At 30.3% G+C, this 13,318-nt stretch overlaps 1 protein-coding gene across 7 annotated transcripts in view; it reads right to left on the bottom strand.

Annotated features, from left to right (window-relative positions):
• The window catches only part of LOC142332173 (uncharacterized), a 231,092-nt gene that overhangs the window by 185,833 nt on the left and 31,941 nt on the right, over positions 1 to 13,318 (bottom strand). For 2 of the 7 annotated variants that reach the window (XM_075378455.1, XM_075378458.1), the window contains exon 2: positions 8,452 to 8,536. The exons of 2 other annotated variants lie outside the window; for them this stretch is intronic. In XM_075378455.1, coding sequence (XP_075234570.1) covers positions 8,452 to 8,482 — 31 coding nt within the window. In that variant the 5' untranslated portion in view covers positions 8,483 to 8,536. Of the gene's footprint in view, positions 1 to 8,451; positions 8,539 to 13,318 lie in introns of those variants that run through there. 3 more of the 7 variants (XM_075378473.1, XM_075378490.1, XM_075378496.1) reach the window with 3 other exon arrangements.

The raw sequence follows: 13,318 nt of genomic DNA, 5'->3' as shown, positions 1-13,318 counted from the left end.
AAGTCATCAGTACTCGGTCAGGCTTTTTATCATCTAAAACGCTACCAGTGCGTTGAAATTTTTGTACCAAATTTGTGACTGCGATCCTAAAAAATGATTAGGATGCGTTCGTTTGTATATTTGTATTTCTTCAAATAAAAATATCATTTCCACTCTTTCTTGAATTAAAAAAAAAACTGCTTTTACCCAAAAATTTATTTTCGTAGATGGTTTTTTTTATTAAGTTACAAACAAAACTAGATTTCTAAGTAAGTTTAAACGTTTTTTAATTGATTGACCGATGTCGGACGGCTGTGAGCGGCCAGCCTTAGGGGATGGGCGCCCGGGGCTCCGCGAAGTCGTCGTTCGCCAAACCCCTGGGGACGTCGTTCTGGTTGTTCTAATTCGGTGACAAGAACCCCCGGGTGATTGCGCAAGAGCTGTGTACATATCATGGGGATTAGATCTGTCCCCTGGGTGACTAGAGGGGGAGGTTTTTAGCGGGTGAGAGCCACGCACTTGCCGTCAGAGTGGGCCTGGCGGCGGCTGGCAGAGCTCTTTCCTCCCCCTGCGGAAAAAAAATTCAGTAATTACTCCTTATAATCGAATTGTTATTAATATGTAAAGTATGTTAATATACAAAATATGTAAAGTAACCGTTATATTTAATAAATTGCTATATATTCATTAAATTTTCTAACACTGGAGGCGATTATACATATTATCAGGTAATTATTCATAATCACCACATTAATCAAAGCTACCGTAACATATATATTATTCTTGTGTAATAAGTAAAAAAAAAAATATATCGGAGAGAAAAATTTATTTTTATGAAGTAGATTATAAATAAAACTTTACCGATCTTACTGGATGAAAGAGATACATTTAAATAATAAGATAGTATCGTATGATTACATTGCATTTTGTCGTGCAAAATAAAATAAAAAAAACAAAATGTAAAAAATATATATGAAGATTCGATTCCACAATCCGGCATTTCATCATTAATCACAATTCATTACAGTCTCAACAAATATCATTTTTAAAATAGATTTGACAAAAAAGTGCATAATTAGCATATACTGTACATCTACAATAAAATAACTAATTTTTAAGCAATTAATGTTATGATAGTAATATTTTGACAAAATCGCTTGAAATATAGACAAAAAAAATATAATGTAGGATCCACAATAAGTACGTAAGAAGACACCAAATTTGGTAATTTCGTAAAATCTTAACATTTTAGCAGTTTAACTGCACAATTAAACTAATAAATACACGGAAAGATTTCGCAGTTTCGCTAGAAACAGGACTGATTCAACAATCATAAACGAGATTTATAGGATATCTCTAAAATAAAGACCGCTCGGAAATTTCTCTCCTTAAGATTGGCGAACCTGTGTCGTTCGAGGCCACGTTAGTAATGTAAGCACGCATTGTTGTCAGTATATTGTCGCGTTGTAGTATACTTCATTACCTGTTATTACATTGTAAAATGAATAGGAAAATCGATGTTGCCGCCGACTGTGAAATACGTGGAGTCATACGTTTTTTAAACCATTAAAACGTTAAGCCGGCTGAAATGCATAGGCAGTTGGCTACTGTGTACGATGATAATATAATGAATGAAAGAAACGTCTGAAAATTGGTGCAAAAGGTTTAGAGATAACAGAATTAATGCGCATGAGGAAGAACGTTCGGAGAGGCCCTCGACAATCACGGAGGACTTGAAACGCGTCGATGATGAAATCAGAAAAGATCGTCGCTCAACGATTTCCGACCTGGCCCTTCTTTTTCCTCAAGTTTGAAGAGCTGTTATCAATCACATTGTTTATGACCAGTTAGGTTTCAGAGAGGTTTGTGCATGTTGGGAGCTGCACGTCTTAATGGAACGTTACAAAAAAATCCGAATGAGATCTGCTTTGGAACCCTTAATGCACTACACAGTAAAAGGTTATGAGTTCCTTAATTCAACTTTCGGCGATGAAAACATGAATTTCGTATTACACGCCAGAGAGAAAACGGCAGTCAAGTGAATGACGTCATCCTCAATCACCTACCAGACTAAGAAAAGTCAAGCCACAGCCATTTGGACGCAAACTGATGGACACAGTCTTCTGAAATCGGTTTGGCATACTGCTGATTGATTTCATGCCACGTGGGACGACTACAAACGCAGAAGCCTACTGCGAAACTCTACGTAAGTTACGGCCCGACATTCAGAATCGGCGTCATGGGCGACTGACAGACGGCGTCGTCCTGATAATGCACGTCCGCATGTTGCGGGTCCGACACGTGATTTACCGAGAATATTTTGATGTGGAATTTTATAATCACCCACCATATAGTTCGGAATTAGCTCCTTCTAATTACCATTTGTTTGAGAAATTGAAAGAATTTTTGAGTGGTAAGAAATTCGCGGGTAACGATGAACCTAAAAATGATGTTAATCAGTGGCTAAATGGACTGGCGGCAGAAGAATACGACGAGGGTATACTTAAGTTGGTGTACCCGCTTCGATGACTATCTTAATTCATGTGGCGATTATATAGAGAAGTAGTATAAGGTATGTATGTAGTTTAGAAGATTTAAAAAATATTTATAAAGTTTTTTCAAAATAAACTTTTTTACAATGAAGGTTACTTTACAGATAACTTCTCGTATTAATAAAAAAATAATAATTGCAAATAATAAACCAATATACTTAATATTATGTAACTGCCATTAAAATAGATTTATCTTTTATTAAAATAATTTTATTCAATAAAGTTGTCATTTTTATACAGAAAATGCATTACGTTAGGTGATTATTCCATCCCTGTTTTTTTACCTTTTAAAATAATATATTTTTTTAAATAATAATTCTATTTTTAAGATAATACAAAAACTTTAATAGCACATATATTGTTCTTATTTATAGAAATTATTCTACTTTTTTAAAAACTGTCCATTGCTTCTGAAAAGCGACAAGAACATTAGCTTAAATAGTGAGATGTAAGAATTTGTAGTTACTTATTCTGTCCTTGTATTTTTTAAAGAAGTTGGCTTTATTATTCTGACGATTTTGATTCACGGCAAATTAGATACGAATACTAAAAACATTAGGGTTTTACACTGAGTTTTGTCGTGCATTAATTTAATAACATAATTTTTGCAAACATTCTAAAAATATTTTTATTAAAATCTCATACCCTATTTCAGTAATTTTAGATAAAACACTTCTTTCTTTCCGAGCTTAATTTATATTTACCAAAATACTTCTACAACACAAAAATAATAACGTACTTTAATCATAAAGAAATAAGTTTTAATAAATTATTATTGCTATTTTTAAGTAAATATAATAAGGGTGGAATTATAAAAATATCACTAAATTATCATACCACATAAATCTTGTTAATCTTTCTATCCAATAAAAATTCTTTTTTTTATAGCTTTAAAAGATTATTCTACTTATTTCTTCACATTTGATTATTTTTACTAAAACTGAATACTTAACCAAAAAAGATTTAGTAAAAAATAAAACAGGAAATGGGTGAAAGAAAAAAGATTGAAAAACATTTGATGTAAATGATAAAAATAAAAAAAATCATGAAATCGATGTTGATAAAATTTATCCTCCGATGCATTTTTAATAAAACAAAATAAATCGACAGACGTATCGAGTTTGTAATCAGATTATTATTCTCTTTTCTAAGATTTTTAGTATATATATTTTTTTAATAAGCCTTCTACGATAATCTATCATTTAGAGGACTATCATTTATTAAGCTCATGGTAATCTTCTTCCAAATAACCTACAAAAGTAAAATAATATTTCAGTAATGTAGGTTTTATTTAGGCTAATTTATGTCTGAAAATTAACCAAATATATATTTTTTTAGTCTGTTCGAAAACAGGCTCCATGATGGAGAAGTGGACTGCACTGCAATTTTGTTACATTGTTTTTAGTAAACGGCTTTAAATCGCCAAAAGGAAACTCAATTATCTACCATAAAAATTCTGTTTCTATACTGAATCTGTTATGTTATCCCACCAAAGTCGTCAGAAAAATCTGAAAATGAAATTACAGTCCTTCGATCCTTTACAATGAAAATCAACAGAATTAGTGAAATATAAAAAACGATTTAATACTAATTAACTTTAATAAAACAATGCATATCATTCTTTATTCTCTATAAAAAAATTGTACAAAACAATAATAATACTAACCAAAGAATAAATAATTAACTCAAAAATCGCCAACAGAAACAAATGAAATGATCGATTCATTTCCCTAATATCGTAGACATAGCTTATATATAGCCAATATAGCCTATATATTACATATTAATCAATGAATATCAAATTCCTTACTACAACTGGAATAAATTTATATTTTAAAACGTAAAAACAAATATAAAAATTATCATGAGACCTGGGTAAAAGAAAAAGTAACAATAAACATCTTGTGTCACTAGTACAAAAGTTTTAAAATCTGTTATTTACAAGCATTGTCACACACAATTAGAAATAATGTAGAGGACCAAAGAAGTTGTTGTAAAATATGTCTAGTTAGTAATCAAACGCATTATAAATTCATCAGGCCCGTAACAAATATTTTTATCTAGACAAGTATGCAGCAAAAAATCCAACAAAAATGAAAATGAAATAAAACAGTTTGAAGAACATCAAACAAAAAAAATTAATTATTACTTATCACATAAATTACATTGCAGTAACGCATATAAAAGCAACAAAAATGTACTTTGGACCAAAAAGCTATCGAAATCTCTTTTCTCGTTTTAGTCTTTAAAATTATTTCTTCTAAATCATCGTTCAAATAACTATCAAATAAGAATAAAAATGTTCTTAATTCCCTCTATTATTAACATCTATTTCGTCTATGTAGAAACAAAAGTAATGTGTATTACTTTTATAATATACATAACGAATTAATAATTTAACCATAATGCTTATACTATACATTACTTTTGTTCACTATAACGCATTTTGAACGCACTAATTCTTAATAATCTGCCCGAAAATTAATTTTACCCTACACACATTCACCCGAAAAATGTATCATTCAACATTTCCGGTTGTGTACTCGCTTCAGGTCGTAAGCCGATCACCTATATCACGATGCTACCTAGACTTTGGTTATCGGCTGACATAGAATGATGAGGACCAACTTAGCCTTTAGGGTGATAATTTACACGTATCGTCATTAAATCAAATTTTTTGTTAGAAATCATGTCGTTTAAGTATAGTTTTAGATTTACCTAATTCCCGATAATCGCTACCGATAACCACAAAAAGGCAAATTTTGATAAGCTGGATTATTATTTAACTAGGTATTAAATTAGAAGCAGCAATAAAACTAAAACTTTGTAAGTCAAAACGTAAAAGACTACATAACATTACAATTTTTTACCAAAATCATCCGTAACAAAGAATATTGATAAACTTAAAATAAATTGTCCTTTTATTAAAAATAAGTTCGGCAAAGAAAATAATTTCAGATCAAATTCCGTAAACTTATATTTAGGCTAGATAGAGCTGCAAGAAGTTATACGATATATCTCGTGTCTTTAAGAATTTTAAGTTCGAAATCCATATTTAAGAGGGATTAAATCTACCCTATTTGAATGAAAAATCATACACCCTCAATCTTACAATTTCAGAAAAATTACCCACCATTAAAGAGAAAAAATTCTCTTTAAAAATATTGGATTAACAACTATCACTTCAATCACAGTATATTTCACATCAAAAAAGGCAATCAAGAGCGCAGTTACGAAGAAAAAACGATCGTATATGAAGATGAGTTTTGCGGGTATTAAAAACTAATTTTTGAGGACAAAAAAATAAATATTAAGAGATCTGTTTGGTGTAGAAATTCCATAATTTCACCTGATAACCAACCTCTTAAAGAAATCATGCATTTGAAAAAAAAATTATGAGATTTAAATTATTTAAAAAATTTGTTACCGTAAAACAAGAATTGAATGGCCTACTCGAATGTGAATAACATAATTTTTTTTTACTTCCGAATGGTAGTAAGAAAAATACTAACAATCCATTTAAAAGAAGGCTATAATTAAGGGTCAGATTACTGAGCACTACCTACACACACACACACACATATATATATATATATATATATATATATAAAATTCATGGAATGATTCCGCAAAAATTAAAGTTCGTCCTTATTCAAGCATCAGAACTTTACTTCAGTAGTCAGAGTAAAGAACGATCTCTACAATATCCATTAAGTCCTAAAATACCCACTGTGACGAGAACAACTGATAAAACAATTAAAAAATCGTTTAAAAAATATATTAGCCTACTCATTTATACACTTATACACAAATATAATTAAAATTTCGTTTTAAAGATACATATGAAATATCCTGTTGTAAAGAACAAATTAACATGATAAAAAAAAGGCATAATTACGCAATATTTAATTTTTCTGGAAAATGTTTAATATGTATATAAAAAGCTTTTTGGAGGAATTAGATATTTAATAACAGTATTGATACAAACGTCTGAAACTTTTTTTGAAACAAGTCTTTTGAAGACTTCTTTCAAAAATGTAGGTTTATATTAATTATCAAAAATATGTTAATGTCTATAATGGCAATAGTTATTGAATAGTGAATCGGCTTAAGGCTTAAGATTTTGAAATTTTAATTCAACTAACACGATCGCATTTCAAAGAGTTACTATATTACATGGTCGGCAACACGCTTCCTTTTTACAATGTGATTTCTCAATTCCTTTTCTTATTTTCATAAAGAAGCCGGTTTTTCACTTTTTTCGTTTCTTTAAAACGGCTTTTTAAAGGGCTTCAATATTTTAAATAAAACTAAAAAATAAAATAAAATAAACTTTGAAAAAAGAACTAAAAAATTACACTAAATATCACAAAAAAAATCTTTTTCAATTATTCTTAAAATTTTGACGTTTGATAAAAATTAACGTCATTAGTTATCTGATAATTGCTTTTTTTAATTAGCGCAAATTTTAAATTTAAAGAATGTGTTATTTATTTTTTTTTTTTAGCTTTTAGTAAGTTTATGTAAAACTGTAAATATCAGTGAAGAAGTAATTTAAATCAACTCCAGAATATAGAATTTCTTAAAATAGTAATGATAAAGATAAATCCTTCTTCAAAATACGTATTTCTGTATATAGTAAAAGAACGTTAATTTTGTATTTTTGTAATGTACGCTTTCCCAATCGGCTACTACTGCCATCACTCATCACCAACTGTATACAAAACTACACATAGCCTAAAAGTCTTCAGGCTGATACATCAGGTATTCTAAAATGTAAGCATATTCAACCGAAACTTATCGGAAAAAAATGTTAAAACGTGTGACAAATATAATGTTAATGTGTGAAAAAGTTAAATAATTTTATTTCGATAGAGTGAAACTACGGAAATAAATTGTTTGTTTTAATCGACCTTCAATTTTAAAAATCCAGGTACTAAGTTTTATTTCATACAACACACCGGACGAACAAGTAATGTCTGTAAAACCGAGAGACCTTTGATCAGTTTAGTCCAACCCAAACATGGAGGCCCTTAGTCTTACCAAACTAACAAGGGAAATTTAAATTTAAAGAAATGTTGTTAAATGGAAACTTGTACATCCGGATGCTGTCACTGCAAATTTCACGCATACATTAACAATAAACTTTAATTTAGATTACAAGAAAACCTTTTTATTGATTAGGTTTTCTTCACATCACGAAGTAATCCATATTAACTTAGGGAAATTTCTAACAGTCGTAACTAAGACTAATTTATAAAGAATTAAATTAAATAAAGAATGTATATCTTCCCCTAATAAAACAAAATCAACGTACTTTTCTTAAAAGAAAACAGCTAATGATGAATATATATTTTTCCTTTTTTTCAAATAAATAAGGCTATTTTAAGTTTTTATTCTTGATAATATTAATTAATTGTTGTATTTATTTATTTTTTGTTACACAAAATTTATCTATGTACATTCCTGGAAATAACTATTAAATACAATAATGTGCAGATTAAATGACCCCGATAAACCTTATGCGGAACATTTCCCATCTGCAATAGCAGTAGCTTTCAGGGTCAGAGAGTTCACATCCTGATCTGAGTGAGATATCAGCTCACAAACTCTCATAGAATGAATCAAATTAATCAAACCGATTCACATAAAATTTATGTGTAAATACGTGTGTGTTTATATATATATATATATATATATATATATACACACACGAGTGTGTGTTTATATGACAGTCTGACAAAAAAAAGAGCAAAGTATTTTCACGTTTAATATTAATTGGTTAACGAAATATGTAAGCGCATAGAAATAAATTTAAACCCTAACTAAAAGATCAATTTTCAAAAAACTTTTTTCCACAACTAAAATTTTCTTTAAACAAAATAGTTTCATTTTTCTATAAATTTTGTGAAAAGAATACCTGCATTGTGGGTCAGTGTGCCACAAGACATAAGGCCCCCTTGCGACCAGCGGTTCTCGGTTTTCCCATGACATCCACAGCTTCCCTGGTATAGGATACGGAGTAACATTAGAAGTAAACAAACATAAGTAAGAAAAATAAAACAATTTATTCAATAAATACATTCTATAATTACATTTTACGAGGTGGAATCACTTATATTTAAATGGTTATATAAATAAAATAAAACTTTTTACATATTTTCTTAGAACCTATGCATACCACAATAAAAAATTCCAAGCTTAAGCTAAATACTTTTAAATCAGAAATTATTTAAAACGTATCATTCTGGTGTCAGTTAACACAAACAATACAGAAATTAACCATAAAAAAAGTTTACATCGTTTCGAAAGTTTTGTTTACTTTTGTAGAACCACTTTGGAGTAGACATTTTACGTACAGAGCGGCTGGATAATCATGCATAAATGAAAATAAAAATTCTAAACCCAGCCAAGAAAACTAAACTAAAAATAATTTATGAAATCTACTGGCATTTTATATTGTTAGAAACAACGTAAATGCAATGGAAGCAGCGAATAATGAATTTCATTACTTTTATATAACCGACGTAAAGAATATATTTCTAAAATATAAAATATAACAGTTAATAACTCAGAGAAAATTAAGAGAAGTATTTCTAAAGTATTTGAAATTAAAACATTTTAACCCCAATTCTAACTAAAATATATATATATATATATATATATATATATATAAAATACTTTAATCAAAAAGATTATTATAAAAAAAAAAATATTTTTATAACCCCAATAATAACTCATTAATACATTTTTGTCCGGCTTTACCACTATTATAATTTTAATAAATTAACAAAGGACAATTTAAGAGGTACACAAAGAAACCTCATCGTTCTTGAATGCAATATTTTATATGAAGAAAAACAGAAATAAACACCAAAAAAGAGGCTTAAAAATTAATACATAATGTAGGAAATACCTTACAGTAGTTTCGAAAAGTAGTAGAAAAATTACGAGTCAATAAAAAATTTCAACAAGAATTCGATAAACACAAAGCGTTAACTAGAAGACCTAGACACAAAATTTAAGTTTATAATAATTCTTTTTAAAAATTCAAAAAAAAGATACTTTGGTAAGAAAACCTAAAAAAAATATTTCCTTAATATTTAACGTAAAAAGAGCCATTAATTATCTATAAGTGTCTGAGAAATAGTGAAAATTATGCAGAATAAATGAAAACGCTTCTGTTACTTTATAAACACAGACACCATTATCTGAATACAGTTTTTTTTCTAAAATACATAAATATGGCAACTACCAAAATTTTGAATATGTATAAATTTATTACTTTTAACAGTAATTGCGTATCTGCGTTAATTGCAGTATGAACTAACTCAGTTCCTGGCGGGTCATGGAGGCTTCCGATCATAACTGCATCGATTTAGACTTGACCACACTGACACCTGCCAAGAATAAGAGGAGACCCCCTTACACATCTTCTATTTATACCCTAGATTCGCTGATGCACAAAATGAGATGCCGGGTAGACTGAACCGAACACGTATGTTTCGCCTTGACAAAATGCAAAGGATACTTCTGTGGGACGTGGCATATTAGAGGGGGGTGGAGGAATACATCAAAACTGTCATACGAATGTTACATGTTTATGAAGAGACCCAAAAGACAGAACGGTGCCGGAGGGCGCGTGTGAGGACTGACTCTCGGCTAAATGCTTAGGGGCTCCCCGTGAATATGGGGGTTGTCTGAGTGAAAGAGGCTGAGGGCACACTTTTTATACAACTGATGGTAAACATAAAACATCCTGCTCATGGAGAAAGGGTGATATTTTGATTGAGACGGTAATTTTTCATGTTATTTACACTTTAATATATTTTGGGTAAAGATGTATTCTTTTCGTAGATGCAACGTTTTATTATGATCTTGCTGTGCTTTGTTTTGTGACTTTGAGATATCTTCTGGATTATTTTGCTATCTCTGTTGTATATATGATTGATCTAATTGACATGTCCTTTTGATGTATTATTATGTTTATGTATAATATTGTTGCATTATACTAGTGGTTTTACGTTATCTTGATGTATTATGTTATCTGGTTTTCTTTATTGTAAAAAATCTCACGGTCATCCAGGCAGTTCACAACAAGGTCCCGACCTTGTTGTGAACTGCCTGGATGACCGTGGGATTGTTTACATATGATGACCTCTGAAAGGGGCTGATTTGATAAGTTTTGATCCACTGACTGCAATTATGTTCTTCGCTCATGTGGTCTTTGATGTCAACTAGTCTGAGTTTTTCTTTGTTAGATTTGTTGTAAATATGTTTTTTTTTTTTTTTTAATTTGATTTTGGTTGATCATGATTTGTACTGTCTGTGGTTGGATGCGTTTTCTTGGCGTAATGTTGTTTCTTTATACTGTTTGGACGGTGATGTATTGCATTGTGTGTATGAATGTGAGTGGTCGCATCACTCCCTTTCCTGAAGTAATGCTTCTTTAAGCAATTCCAGGAAGGGTGGGTAGCCAGGGGAGTAGGTTTAGTCGGTAGTGCGCAGGTACACATACGCATTTAACAACATCTTACGGAACCTGTTAGCGACCCCGACACTATGGCGTCTGTAAAATGGATTCGCCATCTCTACAAAAAAAAAGGAGACCTAATACATCAGTCATACCAAAAAAGGCATACCCGTTCTCAAGATGAGAATACCTTAAGTCGGGTTTACTACTGCAAGCAACTAATGTTTTTCCAGTCATCTTCACCGAACCGAATAATGCTAATTCTTGTATATTACCAAGCCAACTAGAACTTATTTCTAAAAATTTCCACCCGATGAACCGATCGTATATGAAGAACAATACTCTCTAAGAAACCATATTTAGTATCTGAACGAAAATTATAATAGATACATCAATTACTTTAAACATATATATTATATATAATAAAAATGTATTATATATATATTTGTATAAATATATTAACACAATACTGCAGCCAAAAAGCGGATAGAGATTTTTTTTTCAAAAATTATCTAACAGAATTAAAATCATTATAAACACGCTACAAGAATTTTTACCTATAAGTTGAAAAAAAAAAACGCACGAGAATAATTTCATCTTAACAACCTTACACATTTAGTAGTAGTTGTTAACAACTGCGCAAACGGGCTATAATGCACAGCTGCAAAAAGCCTACAAATGCGATGCATCGGAAATATGTTCAGAATTAAACGCAGCATTTAATACTAGTTATAAATAAGAAAAAACTCGTAATTAACTGATATTTAATTACTTACTTAGTTAATGATACATATAGAATATAAAAAATTTTCTGTAAAATTAATCGAAATCATTTCTTGTACGAGTATTAGGTGTCATAACAATAAATGTAATGATTGATCGAATACAAATAAACGTTCTGCCTAAAAATAGCATACCAATTCTTATGAAGGAGAAAAAACATCCGTTCTACGCTTATTAAGGAGTCTGAGGAATGAAGCGGTTTCAATTTGCCGTTCTTCAACGAGCCGAATACACTGTCACATACGATCATGCCTACTGAAATGCAGGCGTTATTCACCCCTCCAAGTGACACCTTCATTCTGTTCACCAAATGAACATGATTACTCTCAGCGATACCTTTTCTGATCGGTAGTACTTGAACCTCAGATGCTTTACAATCGTCATGTTCATAAGAGACGTAATGAGATCAATTTTAAAACAACAAATTTACGTACCCGTTACTGCGCACATAAATTTAACTATGAGAAACAATGAGTTGTACACTCCGTCTTAAATCAGTAGTAGAATATCGTTTCGTACGTAATAACACATTCAAAGCAATAGTAGATAATATTATTTATATTTTCATAAGCGATAAAAAAATACTTAAGCAGCAGGTGGTTTAAAGTAATAAATTCGAAAAGGGAACTGGAAAAACAAAAAACTAAATGTTTAGTATAGGAAATAAAAAACGATTACCAAACAAAAGACAAGGATTAAAGAATCAATTCTAAATTAAAAAGCAGAATGTCCTCTTGTTAGCAGTTTGGAAAAATCCCATTGGTCACATTACCAGATACGTAATCAGACGCAGACCGGGGCGCAATTCGCTTACGTCGTATCTAATGAGTATTTAAGTAGAAACTTACTGAATTAATCCACATCGGTTAAAATACCAAACGAACAAACACTATCAGAAGTCGAATATCTAACGAATTTTGTTTAGTATAAAGTCACAGCAGAGAATGCGAAGTCTTAATAAGATTTTACAGTAAGCAGTAGATATGAATAGGGTAAAAATTTCCGTAATATGAAAAATGAAATAATATTTTTTCTTACTAATCGTATGAACGGTTTAAACCTATTCTTATAAACGTAAAAATCTTAAGAAAATCTTATAACCGTAGTATATAAGCTTCATCCTACGTGCTCGATTACATCGTTAAGATATTCTAAATCTTTTACCCTCCCATAACTTCCATTTTGACACCAAACTATATAAAATAAAGAACGGAACGGATAAAATATGAATATCTCCCTATCAGTAACCCGGTTCATTAGTGCTTGTAAATACCAACGATATTATTTAAGTTATCCACTTTATTATCACACCTGAACATTAATGGACTAATTTAGATGTTTCTAAACGCAAATACAAGTTACAAAATATGATTCGTTCTATCTATCAATCATATTCCGTTGACTGAACTCAGCTCTCCGGTTCGGCTTAGGCTTTTAACAATTTAACTTCCGTGTGTATCAAATCTGCTATCACTTATTTTACCAATGTTCCATGTGATTAAACGTACGCTTATTCGACTAAATGGACCAT

The sequence above is a fragment of the Lycorma delicatula genome, chromosome 1 (assembly GCF_047948215.1).
Source record: "Lycorma delicatula isolate Av1 chromosome 1, ASM4794821v1, whole genome shotgun sequence".
Lineage (NCBI taxonomy): Eukaryota > Metazoa > Arthropoda > Insecta > Hemiptera > Fulgoridae > Lycorma > Lycorma delicatula.
The sequence above is the reverse complement of the archived record's forward strand: the minus strand, read 5'-3'. Positions and strand labels throughout refer to the sequence as shown.